This window comes from Thamnophis sirtalis, unplaced genomic scaffold (genome assembly GCF_051295495.1).
Source record: "Thamnophis sirtalis isolate CommonGarterSnake01/CBP01778 unplaced genomic scaffold, rThaSir2_p1.2 scaffold_2, whole genome shotgun sequence".
Taxonomy (NCBI): Eukaryota; Metazoa; Chordata; class Lepidosauria; order Squamata; family Natricidae; genus Thamnophis; species Thamnophis sirtalis.
Genome location: NW_028261382.1, coordinates 59,909,887 through 59,923,775, shown reverse-complemented (window position 1 = coordinate 59,923,775; position 13,889 = coordinate 59,909,887). Strand labels below are relative to the sequence as shown.

At 48.7% G+C, this 13,889-nt stretch overlaps 1 protein-coding gene across 2 annotated transcripts in view; it reads right to left on the bottom strand.

Moving 5' to 3' along the window:
* Nucleotides 1-13,889, bottom strand: part of PI4KA (phosphatidylinositol 4-kinase alpha) — a 101,708-nt gene that overhangs the window by 64,906 nt on the left and 22,913 nt on the right. For both annotated transcript variants that reach the window (XM_087705713.1, XM_087705714.1), the window contains exons 15-19: nucleotides 12,954-13,049; nucleotides 9,779-9,962; nucleotides 7,314-7,417; nucleotides 5,518-5,686; nucleotides 3,573-3,623 (exon numbers count right to left, since the gene is read on the bottom strand). In XM_087705713.1, coding sequence (XP_087561839.1) covers nucleotides 3,573-3,623; nucleotides 5,518-5,686; nucleotides 7,314-7,417; nucleotides 9,779-9,962; nucleotides 12,954-13,049 — 604 coding nt within the window. The remainder of the gene's footprint in view (nucleotides 1-3,572; nucleotides 3,624-5,517; nucleotides 5,687-7,313; nucleotides 7,418-9,778; nucleotides 9,963-12,953; nucleotides 13,050-13,889) is intronic.

Genomic DNA, 13,889 nt, shown 5'->3' with positions numbered 1-13,889 from the left:
CCACAGTTACGTTAGTAACATAGTTGTTAAGTGAAACTGGATGCCCCTTGGTCACAAAAGGGGAATCACGTGACCCAGGGACACTGCAACCGTCGTAAATGCGAATCGGCTGCCAAGCATCTGAAGTCTGATCACGTGACCATGGGGTTGTAAGGGTGAAAAAAAACACTCCCAAGTCACTTTTTTTCCAGTGATGTTGTAACTTTGAACGGTCGCTAAGTGAACTGTGGTAAGTTGAGGACTACCTGTAATGTGGTTGGAAGCCCTGGGGCTAAAATCAAGTCCTCAAGTGGGAGGGAAGACGCTCTCGTGGGCTACTGGAAAAAGGCTTTAATTTCTTGAAGCCAAAACACCACCAAATTAAGGACAAAGAAATATTTCTGCCTCTCATTGGAAGGAACCAACAAGGGGGAAAACGGAGCTTCTTGTAGAAATGGTCCATCAGAGTCGTAAGTCGGGGACTATCTCTAGTGCTTCACATTAGAATCAGAATGGAGCTGGAAGGGACCCTTGAGGTCTTCTAGTCCAGCCCCCTCCTCAAGCAGGAGACCCTATCTCCATGACGGCCATTCTCAGAACATTCTCTGTGGGCACTTGTGCCGTCGCCAGCTGCTCTTCTGGTTTCCAGTGCGCCGTCCAGCTCATCTTCACGGGTGCCAGAATGCCAGAAAACAGCCTGAAAATGCCCCCAAAACAGGGCATTTTTCAGGCTGTTTTTAGGCCAAAACCATCCTGAAAATGGCCCCAAAACCAGCCAAAATCCAGGCCATTTTTCGGGCCGTTTCAGGCAGTTTTTCAGGCCATTTTCTGGCTGGTTTGGGGCCATAAACAGCCTGAAAAATGGCCAAAAAATGGCATTTTTCAGGCTGCCTTTAGGCCAAAACCAACCTGAAATTGGCCCCAAAACCAGCCAAAATCCAGGCCATTTTTCGGGCCATTTCAGGCAGTTTTTCGGGCCATTTTCTGGCTGGTTTGGGGCCAAAAACACCTGAAAACAGCCATAAAAATGGTCAAAAACAGCCAAAACACAGGGCATTTAAGGCCAAAACAGTCCAAAACCAGCCTGAAGGTCCGAAAAATGGCCAAAACCAGCCAAAACCCAGGCCGTTTATCAGGCCATTTTTCAAGCCGTTTTCTCACCGGTTTGGGGCCAAAAACAGCCTGAAAATGGCCAAAAAACCCTGACCTAAAACAGCCAAAGCACAGGCCTGCACATGCCAGCCAGCTGGTCTTTGGGTTTTCCGGCACTCTGGCGCAAGCACGCATGTTCGGGTTTGTACACTTGGTGACAAAAAGGTTCCCCATCGCTGCCCTATCTCGTTTAAGAGAAATGGCTGTCCAATCTCTTCTTGAAAACCCCCCAGCGATGGAGCACTCACAACTTCTGGAGGCAAGTTATTCCACTGGTTTAATTGTCCTCACTGTCAGGAAATTCCTCCTTCATTCCAGGTTGCTTCTCTCCTGGATTAATTCACACCCATTGCTTCTTGTCCTGCCCCTCTGGTGCTTTGGAAAATAATTTGACCTCCCTCCTCTTTGTGGCCGCCTCTCAAATACAGGTTTTAAAGAAAGAGGACAGCCATGAAAGATAAACCTTGACTCGTGCAAGCATGACTTTTGCCCTTCGTGAACACTGCAGCGGAAAATATTATTTTGAGAAGCCAGACTTAAAAACAAAAAGCATGTTTACACGTCAGGGTCTCGGACTTCTGATAAACCTGCAACGTATAATCTGGAAAAGTTTTTTTAAACAGCACTCCGTTATTTTTTATTTTTTCATCTCGCCCACAAGGCTATAGAAAAATGCAGGACCTTGCATTCTAATGGTCTCATTGAATACATTCTCAATATCCCCCCCCCCCAGCTTTTGCAGAAAACCAGCGGTTTTCTTAAAACGTGCCAGGCTAAGCTGCTTTAGTTAGTGTTCTCCAACCTGTGCCCCCCGGCAAGTGGTGAGAAGTGGCTGAAAAGAACAATTTGAAATGTCAAGCAGGTGTGCCAAAGGTGCTGTCCAAAACTTTCTTTTATATCCTTGAAAATCATCCCAAAGGTGCTTTTTTCCAAGAGGCGGCTGGGCTTTCTTGTTATTCGTTGAAGTTGTTTCGCTCCTCGTCCGAGAAGCTTCATCAGAATCGAAGGAGGTTCTTTGGATGAGAAGGGAAACGTTTTCAAGGGGGGGAAACAAAGAAAGCCCAGTTGCCTTGTGACAAAAGCCCCTTTGGGACAGCCACGACCAGGGTGACTGAGAATCTCCGTAGACTTTCAAACAGATGGTTAATGACCTTCTAACTCAAGTGTAGGTGAACGGGAGTACCGGAAACCGGAAGAGCAGCTTCCCAGCGTGCATGCGCGGGAGTACCGGAAACCGGAAGAGTAGCTCCCCCGAAGAGCAGCTCCCCAGCGTGCATGCCTGGGAGTTCCAGAAACCGGAAGAGCAGCTCCCCGGAAGAGCAGCTCCCTAGCGTGCATGCGTGGGAGTACCAGAAACCGGAAGAGCAGCTCCCCGGAAGAGTAGCTCCCTAGCGTGCATGCGTGGGAGTACCAGAAACCGGAAGAGCAGCTCCCCGGAAGAGCGGCTCCCCGGAAGAGCAACTCCCCAGCGTGCATGCATGGGAGTAATGGAAACTGGAACGGCAGCTCCCCGGAAGAGCAGCTCCCCAGCGTTCATGCATGGGAATACTGGAAACCGGAAGAGCAGCTCCCTGGAAGAGCAGCTCCCCGGAAGAGCAGCTCCCCAGCGTGCATGCATGGGAGTAATGGAAACTGGAACGGCAGCTCCCCGGAAGAGCAGCTCCCCAGCGTTCATGCATGGGAATACTGGAAACCGGAAGAGCAGCTCCCTGGAAGAGCAGCTCCCCGGAAGAGCAGCTCCCCAACGTGCATGCATGGGAGTACCAGAAATCGGAAGAGCAGCTCCCCAGTGTGCATGTGTGGGAGTGCCAGAAACAGGAAGAGCAGCTCCCCAGTGTGCATGCATGAGAATGCCGGAAACCAGAAGAGCAGCTCCCCAGCGTGCATGCGTGGGAGTGCCGAAAATCGGAAGAGCAGCTCCCCAGAAGAGCAGCTCCCCAGTGTGCATGCGTGGGAGTGCCAGAAACCGGAAGATCAGCTCCCCAGTGTGCATGCATGGGAATGCCGGAAACCAGAAGAGCAGCTCCCCAGCGTGCATGCGTGGGAGTGCCGAAAACCGGAAGAGCAGCTCTCTGGCGCGCATGTGCAGGAGCATCTGAAGACCAGTTCCCTGGTGCTCATGTGCGTGCCGGAAAGCTGCGCTTCTGGTTTCTGGCGTGCGCATGTGTGCTGCTCACCTGGTCTTCCATTTTCCAGTACTCCCGCAGATGCAAAGACCAGCTGGAAGAAACCTGGAAGAGCAATGGCTGGCGTGCCCGGAGAGATGGCTCTGTGTGCCACTTCCGGCACGCATGCCATAGGATCGCCATCACAGTGATAACTGCTAGCAGAGCACATGCATCCGGCTGAAAAGCTCTCGGGAGAAGTTTCTCCAGATTTCCTGCAATGCTTCTTGTTCAAACTTAAAACGCACTGTTTTAGGAGACAAAGTGAACACTCACCACAGCAATAACAGGGATCAGCACACCGAGGTTGCCTGCACTGCTGGAGGCCTGCGAAAGACAACAGAGACCAACTGAGAACAGGAAAGTGGAAGGGGGGAAAGAAACAAGCATTCTTCTGGCTGTTAAGCTCAAGTGGACAAAGTACTTGAGTTTCCTCTTCAGGATTTGTATTGTATTGTATTGTATTGTATTTGGTTTATTTGTATGCCGCCCTTCTCCAGGAGGGACTCAGGGCGGCGAACAACTCAGGGGGGAAAGGGAACATAAACACAATAGACATAATTAAAATACACGAAAATCACACAGCCATACCAGTCGAGAGGGGAGGGGAACTCATCAACCCCAGGCCTGCCGGCACAGCCAGGTTTTGACGGCTTTCCGGAAGGCCTGGAGAGAGGTGAGGGTCCGGATCTCCGCGGGGAGTTCATTCCAAAGGGCCGGAGCTGCTACAGAGAAGGCCCTCCCCCGGGTAGTAGCCAGATGGCATTGGAACCCGGAGGAGGCCGACCCTGTGAGATCTAACGGGTCTTTGGGAGGTAATTGGCAGCAGGCGGTCTCTTCTAAAGAGCAGTCAGGGTGGATCTCCTCTAGGACTGACCGGTTGGATCGCCTTGCAGTCCAAGGGACTCGCAGGAGTCTTCATCTCCAGCACCATAGTTCAAAGGCCTCCATTCTTTGGCGCTCAGCCTTTCTTATGGTCCAACTTTCACAGCCATCCATTGCAACTGGGAAAACCACAGCCTTGACTAGACGCACTGTTGTTGGCAGGGGGATGCCTCTGCTTTTTAGGATGCTGTCTAGATTTGCCATTGCTTTCCTCCCCAGGAGCAAGCCTCTTTTAATTTCTAGGCTGCGGCCCACATCTGCGGTGATCTTGGAGCCCAGGAAAACAAAATCTGTCACTACTTCCATTTCTTCTCCATCTATTTGCCAGGATTTTAATAGTTGTTTTTAATTATTTTAAATATTCTGGGCTTTTCGTTCCTTTACTCTGGGTGCTGGGGTTACCCCCCATGGGCTTGCTGCCGCAAAACTCTGCTGCTGTGTAGATCCTCAGTGGGCTGCTCCTGACCTGACTCGTGGCGGCCTCCTAGCCTTGTGGCGGCTTGCTAGCCGTTAGGGCAAAGCCGCAGATCACCACAACACTTTTCGTGCCTACTCTGATGGTAATTGGAGGCCGGGGAGATTTTTTAGAAATAAAATAAGCCAAATTGAAATATGTTCCTGTTCTGACACCCCCACCCCCACCCCCTGTACACTGAAGCACTCCAAGACAAGATTACTGCTAGACAATTTATTTACAGTAAATTAACACACCGACAAGACTTTACAGCAATCCAGACTTCCAAGATAAGAAATATACACGAGAGCTTCTCCAGCGTTGGTATATTAGTTGAATCCTGCAAACAGCCTCCTCTCAAAGTCTCTCCTTCTATACTCTCTTGGGAGGAGCCTAATTACAACCACCTGGGTTCAATTATCTTCTGTATCTGCGTAGTTGCTCTCTGTGTTTATCTGCCCGCCTTTGCCTGGTGTCCGGGACCAACTCCCTTTGGCTTTCACCGCTGCTCCACGCCTCAGGCGCCTCCTGGTGGCCAACCAGCCTCTCTGGTCCCTGCTCAGAGTCTGAACCCTGTCCAGGGTCCTCCACATCTTCCAGAGCTGACTCATAGGGCCCCTCGCTGTCGGAGTCTGTTTGCAGCTTCAACGGCTCCTGCTGGGCCACAACATGTTCCTATCTAAAGTTTCCAAAGTTGGAGGATAGAGGCAAAGGCACAGCCAGTCCAAAATTAGTAGACTGAGTCTAAAAGCTGGGAGGAGCTACCATGGGAGGTATGACATCATAGTTTGTAAACTCAATCCTATTGGATACCGGACAGTTAAACCACGCATGGATGATGACTCCACCAACTTTGGAGAATGGCATCGCTTCCTTGCCTACCTTCAGCGCTGGTCCTTTCTCGCTCGCCCGCTCGCTGGCCCGTTTTCCTTCCAGCCCCAGCTGCACAAAAAGTTCCAACAAATTCATCAGTAGCTCGTCCACGAGATGTTCCTCCTGTATATTGGCAGCTATGTTAGCCAGGGCATTAATAACAGCCAAGGAACAGTGCCTGATGAGAAGGCAGAAGAAAGAACAGAAGAGGGGGGGAAATAAAGAAAACAAGAAGCATCAGCTTTCTGATGAAACATGTCATCTAATTTTTCTCTCGTTTAAAGCTGGGTAAGATTATGAAAGGGACTGTGAAACTCCTTGTTCTCACCTAAGCTTCCTGAGAAAGCATAAATCACAATCTTAGTCCCCAAAACCCTCTTTTATTTATACGGCTGTGAATTATGGTCATTCACAGTCCGCACGGCTTCACCAACAGTCTGTGAAGATTCCGACAGATGTCTGCTTGAGTTGTCACGATCTTTCAGGGGAATGTGGATAAACACCCACCTTTATCTCTTAGCTGCCAGAGACCTAAATTGCCAAAGGCAGAGCAAGGCCAAACTTAGCACAGAGTCAAACAGAACTTTTCAAAGCTTGAACCGACCAGATGAACGAATTGCTTCCTGCAAAAGCTCATGTCCTGTTCTCTCCTCTTTTATGTCTTATGGGAGGGGCCAATCACCTCCAAGCCTTACTTTTGAGTCGACCCTGTTTTCTTAATTGTTCTTGCCTTCTGGCAGCTCTGCGCATGCGCAGACTGGGAACAGGCTCACACTGTTCTTCTGCCTCGCTGATGTCAGACTCTGGAGGCAGCAAATAACTACCAGATGGCCCCCTCTCTGACTCCGACGCAGAGCCCTCATCCGAGCCTTCCCCAGACTCCAGGACTGACTCATGTGCCTCCCCAACCTCCTCACTGTCCGACTCTGCTGCCATCTCTGCAGGCTGGCAGCTGACTACAACACTTCTCTGAAAAACCTTGGTAAACAGGACTTAGATAATCCCTCTAGGTGAGATGGGTGGCACGGAAATTTAATAACTAAATACAGGTTTTTCCTATCCAGTTGTGCCCAACTAGAAGGCAGTGCTTATCTCTGTTTTTTAGCCAAGGGAGTCAGCACTGACATTTTCCTTGGTCATGTGGCCACCGTGGCTATATGCCAAAGGTGCATGGAACGCTGTTACTTTCCCACTGAATTGATACATATTGGTGTTGGAATTCATTGTTGCAATGTATTTCTATGCAACAACTACAGCAGTATTCAGCCAGTAGAAGGCAGTATGGATCTATGGTATATACTCTTTTGTTCCAAGTAGAGTTCCCTGTTTGCTGTTATAGTTATATGGTTGAGGGGTAAAGCACACGGTGACTGTGCTCTTTGTTTGCTTTGTATGGTACTTTATATAAACAGAATTTCTAATAATTGATCTACTCGCATTTGCACACTTTCCAACTGCTAAGTGGGGAGGAGCTGGGGCAAGGAGAAGGAGCTCATCCCATCGCATGGCGCTTGGGTCTCAAACACGGACTGTCAGCTTTCTAGCCGACAAGCTCAGCGTCATTAACCACAGAGCCATCGCGCTCATAAACAAATAAAATAGAATAAATCCAGGTGGCTCCAGATCTAACACCCCGATTTAAAAAAAAAAACCCGGGGAGCCATTTTTACTGTTGTGTGAGACATCAGTTTCTAATTAAAAAAAAAAAATGAAAGGGGGGACGGGGGGGAAATCTACCAATGTTCACATCAACCAGTAATTTTTTAAAAATATATTTCAATAGCGCAGCAAAAAAATTAGGTTACCTGTATCCGTGATCTTTATAGTCTTTAGTTGCAGAATATACAATGGAACTTGCTTTCACGCTGATCTGCTGAAACAAATTCCACACCTCCTGGTAAATATATTGCTGGAAATAAGGAAATAAAACCTACATTAGTAGGGGGAAGAAAAAAACCTTGGGTACAAAACAAATGAAAGCATTAAAGCATAGAGCCAAGGTGGCACAGTGGTTAAGAGTGCAGTACTGCAGGCCACTTCAGCTGACTGCTATCTGCAGTTCGGCGGTTCAAATCTCACCGGCTCAAGGTTGACTCAGCCTTCCATCCTTCCGAGGTGGGTGAAATGAGGACCCAGACTGTGGGGGCAATATGCTGACTCTGTAAACCGCTTAGAGAGGGCTGAAAGCCCTATGAAGTGGTATATAAGTCCAACTGCTATTGCCACTGCTATTAACCCTGACACCATTAACGGAAACTGAATCTCCAACACGATCTCTTAAAACAGGGGTGCCAAACTGGATTTCTTGGGAGGGCTGGACTAGCATTGTCATTGTCCTCTGGGTAGAGGACACAAGACGGACATCCCCCTGCAGCACCCTGCCGGCCAAAACGGGGCGTGGGGGGGCGGCGTCCGTGGCCTGTTTTCGCTAGCAGAGGCACCATGGACCGGTCGTTTGCTATTTCCAGTCCAGCCACTCAGGCCAGATCTAAGCACCCTGCGGGCTTTGAGTTTGACGCCCCTGTCTTAGAAGATGCCTAGAAGCTTCAAGGAAATGAAGGAAGTTCTAGTTCCCAAGAGGTTCTCCTGAGAAAGGAGACGCGACAGAATCTTTGCAGGCTGTTCCTAGATGTGAATTGAACCCAGCTTGGTGCACTTTAGAGTAATCCTCATTTGGGTCATACGGGGTTCAAAAATGTTCTGAGCTCGGCTTCCCCAAAAAGCACCAGTCAGAGTTCTAGTCCCGACAAACCCCTTTTATTAAACGAATGTGAATTCCTCTCGTTCATATTCAGCAAAGGCCTGGCAAGTAGTCTTTCAAAGGAATATTTATGACCACAGACCTTATCTATCTTGGAAAGCTGCCCTGTAAATATTTTCCAAATATTTACAAGGAAAGACTGGGCACAGAGTCTCTGAGATTAACGGACAGATCTTCGCACTCCTGAAATGAACCTAACAACTGAATGAATGAATGGTTTCCTGCAAAAGCCCCCTCCCCTTTCGCTCCTCTTTTATTTCCTATGAGAAGGGCCATTCACTGTCCACCTGTGGCTTTACTCCCAAGTCGACCCTGATTTCTCAGCTGTTCTTTTCCTCTGGCAGCTCTGCACATGCGCACACTGGGAACAGGCTCCAGCTGTTCCTCTGCCTCACTGCTGTCTAGTTCCATAGGCAGCTGATCACTGCCAGACAGCCTTGGCCCCACCTCTGCCTCCTACACAGAGCCTTCCCCAGCCTCCAGGACTGGCTCATGCTCCTTTACAGTCACAGACCTCATCTGGCTTGGAGAGCTGCCAGGACGATATCTGCAGAACTTGGCAAGGAGTCTCGGAGAGTCACGAGCCAATGAAGCGAACTAATGGTCTCCTGCAAACTCCACTCCCCTTTTGCTCCCTCTTTTGTTTCCTCTGGGAGGGGCCATTCATCGTCCACCTGTGGCCTTACTCCCAAGTCGACCCCTGTTGTTTAGCTGTTCCCTTTGCCTGGCTACTCTGCGCATGCGCAGACTGGGAACAGGTTCCAGCTGTTTCTCTGCCTCACTGCTGTCTAGCTCCCAAGGCAGCTGATCACTGCCAGACGGCCTTTGCCCCATCTCTGCCTCCGACCAGAGCCTTCCCCAGCCTCCAGGACTGGCCCATGCTCCTTTACAATCACAGACCTTATCTGGCTTGGAGAGCTGCCAGGACGATATCTGCAAAACTTGGCAAGGAGTCTCGGAGAGTCACGAACCAATTAAGCAAACTAATGGTCTCCTGCAAACTCCACTCCCCTTTTGCTCCTTTTTTATTTCCTCTGGGAGGGGCCATTCATCGTCCATCTGTGGCTTTCCTCCCAAGTCGACCCCTGTTGTTTAGCTGTTCCCTTCGCCTGGCTACTCTGCTCATGTGCAGACTGGGAACAGGCTCCAGCTGTTCTTCTGCCTCACTGATGTCTGACTCTGAAGGTAGCTGATAACTGTCAGATGGCTCTGGCCCCCTCTCTGCCTCTGACACAGAGCCCTCACCCGAGCCTTCCCCAGACTCCAGGACTGGCCCATGTTCCTCCCCAACCTCCTCGCTGTCCGACTCTGCTGGCAGGTCCACTGGCTGCTGGTGAGGCACAACAAAAGGCTTTGGGTGTAGACCGAAATACCACTTTGGCGAAAAGATAAATGAAGCACCTGCCATATCAACAGGGAACTGATCAGCCTTCAGCAGACCCTGACAATCAACCACCCAGAATGACGGTTGGAATTGACAAGCTTCCCAGGCAATTGACACATCCTTACATTTCCGGTGATAACTAAACAGCCCAGCTGGTCAATGATGAGCACGTCGAGAGGAGACGGTGGTTGGCAGAACTTCTGCTGCAAGATCTGTAGAATGGGTTCCATCACTTTGGGGGTGTCTCTCAGAGCCACGGCTATGTGGCCCAGTGCACGGATAGTGTGGTCTGGAATGAGGTGGGCTTCCCTGAAAGAAAACAAGTCACTGTTAAAAAAAAATCTGCATGCATGTGAATGTGGAAAAAAAACTATCAATAAAGGAAGAATATTTTGTAGCTCAGGGTTGAAATGAGAAGTCCTTGATGCTCTCTGAGCTTGATTGTTTTCTTGCAGACGTTTCATGTCCCAAACTAGGTAACATCATCAATACAATACAATAGCAGAATTGGAAGGGACCTTGGAGGTCTTCTAGTCCAACCCCTGGCTAGGCAGGAAACCCTACACCACTTCAGACAAATGGCTATCCAACGTCTTCTTAAAGACTTCCAGTGTTGGGGCATTCACGACTTCTGGAGGCAACTTCTGTCTCACTGATTAATTGTTCTCACTGTCAGGAAATTTCTCCTTAGTTCTAAGTTGCTTCTCTCCTTGATTAGTTTCCATCCATTGCTTCTTGTTCTGCCCTCAGGTGCTTTGGAGAATAGTTTGACTCCTTCTTTGTGGCAACCCCTGAGATATTGGAAGACTGCTATCCTGTCTCCCCTAGTCCTTCTTTTCATTAAACCAGACATACCCAGTTCCTGCAACCGTTCTTCATATGTTTTAGTCTCCAGTCCAATCCTCTTGGTTGCTCTTCTCTGCACTCTTTCTAGAGTCTCAACATCTTTTCTACATTGTGGCGACCAAAACTGGATGCCAGATTGATAAGTGTGGCCTTATCAAGGCATTATAAAGTGGTATTAACACTTCACGCGATCTTGATTCTATCCCTCTGTTTATGCAACCTAGAACTGTGTTGGCTTTTTTGGCAGTTGCTGCACACGGCTGGCTCATATTTAAATGGTTCTCCACTAGGACTCCAAGATTCCTCTCACAGTTACTACTATTGAGCCAGGTACCACCTATACTGTACCTAACATCAATGCTAGAAGGAAGTGGAGTTTGCAGAGAGGAGGAGGAGGAGGAGGAGGAGGAGGAGGAGGAGGACGACGACGACTATGGGGTCCTTAGTCCTCTCTGAGTTTCGTCATCTGCTTGCAGACATTTTATTACCCGACTAGGTAACATCATCAATGCTAGAAGGAAGGTGAGTTTTCAGATAGGAGGAGGAGGAGGAGGGCAGGTGGTCTCAGGTGGTCCCCAACCGAAGCCACTCACAGTATCAATTGGCTGGAGCTGAGGGCGGTCCAACTGGCCCTGCTTCAATTCCAGACCGGCATCCAGGGGCGTCAGGGGTGGGTTTCAACCGGTTCGCGGCGGTCCCTGCGAACCGGTTGGTCGGCGAACCCGGAAGTAAGTAACTTCCGGGAACGGCGAAGGGCCCACCCTCCCTCCCGCGCTCCTTACCCGGTTTTGACGAGTTCTGCGCTTCCACGCATGCGCAGGACGCATACAGCACCTGCGCGATCCTCCAGGAGCAGCTGGAGCATCGCACAGACGCTAGTACGCACGCGTGCGCCGCACGCGTGCACGAGAACGCCGCCGGCCCCGTTCCAACCGAACCGGTTGGAACGGGGTGAGAAACCCACCCCTGAGGGGCGTCATGTGAGGGTCTTGATGGACGACACAACATCGCATATCAACCGCCAGGGGGGCACACGCTCCAGATCCCTGATGTTGGAGGCCGACATCCTAGGTCGGTGGGCGGAGAAGCATCTCCTGTCCGTACAGGCGGAGCACATTTCCGGCATGACCAACACCCAGGCAGAGTGGTTAAGAAGAGCCACAGTCGACCACTCGGAGTGGCGTCTGCATCCTCAGGCGCCTGCATCCTCAGGGGTCCTTAGTCCTCTCTTGAGTTTTGTCATCTGCTTGCAGACATTTTATTACCCGACTAGGTAGCATCATCAGTGGAGAGGAAGAGGACTGTGGGGTCCTTGGTGTTCTCTGAGCTTGGTTGTTTTCTTGCAGATGTTTTGTTACCCAAACTAGGTAACATTATCAATGCAACCCTGATGACGTTACCTAGTTTGGGTACTGAATTGTCTGTGAAAAATCTGTTCCCCTAGCAATGGAATAATCCAGAGAGCTTCACTTCCACTTTCTTCTGGAACATGCTGAATGTTCTTCTAGAACATGACAATTCAGGGGAGATGTGACTTTCTGGAAACAGAAGCAGTCTGGGATGTTTTGGACCTGGTACCCTGGACTTCAAACTGCTTCCATTTCAGATAATTTGTTTCTGGAATCTGCTCAACCTCTGCGGAACAGCACAGAGAAGAGAAAATGTCACATTTTATTGCCAGGCTGACACACTTTTGACCTCCTAAGATGCTCATGTGTACATGCCCTCTTTGGACTGAAAAAAACAATTGTAAAAAGCTTTTTAGGTTGCAGAACTATCTCGAGGAAACCCACCAAATTCCAGATTTTCAAAGGATCTGTGCTGAAACCAGATGATTTTGTATTTTTTTTAAAGAAAAGAGATACCGTATTTTTCGGAGTATAAGACGCACCAAGGTTTTGAAGAGGCAAATTTAAAAAACAAAGTATTTGCACTCTGCAGACCTCTCATTTTTCGTGAAAATGGACCTGTTTTTTTTTAAAGGGCATGAATAGCCTTTAGGAGGCTTGTAGAGTGCTCCGGGGAGGGTGGGGGACACGAGCAAAAAGCAATTTTTTTGGTCAAAATGTTGGCAACCTGAAACACTCAAAGAGCCACAAAGGTCCTAATTGGAAGCCCCTCCCATTCAATTCTGAAGCCGACCAGAAGTCCAGTTCTTCCACCATAGAGTCTCCTCCTAGCGTGGTGTCCTTTTTCCTCTGCCGACAGGAAGTCCAGGTCCCCCACCATAGAGTCTCCTCCTAGTGCAATGTCCTTTTTCCTCTACCTGTCCTAACAGAAAGCCCTATCCATTGTGGAGCCAACCGGCGACAGGGAGATGCAGCAGAGGAATGAAAGGGAGCCACATGCGGCTCCGGAGCCGCAGGTTGCCGACCCCTAGACTAGAAGACCTCCAAGACCCCTTCCAACTCTTGTCACTCTGCGAGATCACTTTGCAGCATTGAAGTCACTTACTTATCGCTTTCTTGGGAGATGTAGAGACGGTTTGATAAACTGGCTAAGAAGGCTTCAACGATGACGGGATCGATGGTCAGACCGGCTTTCAAACACCTGCAAGATACATAATTTGACTGGAAGCTTCATGCCTTCAAACTCTCTTTTTTATTATTATTATCAGTGCTTAGATAATAGAAGTAGAAATTGGAAGATAAAAGATTATTCCCATGTACATGTAAATGATGAAAGATTATTATTATATTCAGTAGCACAAATGATCCATTGGAATTTGTGCAAAAATTATAATATTAAAACAGCAACAAACTGGTGGGAACATCAGCCTGAAAAAGTCACCGAAAATCAGATGGTCAAGATCTTGTGGGATTTTCGCATACAAACAGACAAAATACTGGCGCATAATACACCAGACATCATTGGTTGAGAAAAATAAGGTCACAATCATAGACATCGCAATATCAGGTGATAGCAGGGTCGCTGAGAAGGAACATGAAAAAATCGCAAAATACCAGGACTTAAAAATTGAAATTCAACGACTATGGCACAAACCAGCAGTGGTAATTCCAGTGGTAATTGGCACACTGGGTGCTATTCCAAAAGCACTGGAACTACATTTAAAACAGTTAAAAATTGACAAAATCACCATCAGTCAAATGCAAAAAGCCGCACTGCTTGGATCTGCACGCATATTACAAAAATACGTTACGACGTCCTAGGCCCCTGGGTGGGGCCCGACTAGTAACCAATGCCAAATCCGGCGAAACAACTGGCTGCTGTGATACAATTGTATAATAATAATAATAACAACTACTACTACTACTACTACTACTACTACTACTACTACTACTACTACTACTACTAGAAAAAATAATGAAATATCGTGACCTGGCCATCGAAACTACACGACTATGGATGAAGCATGTAAGAGTGATACCC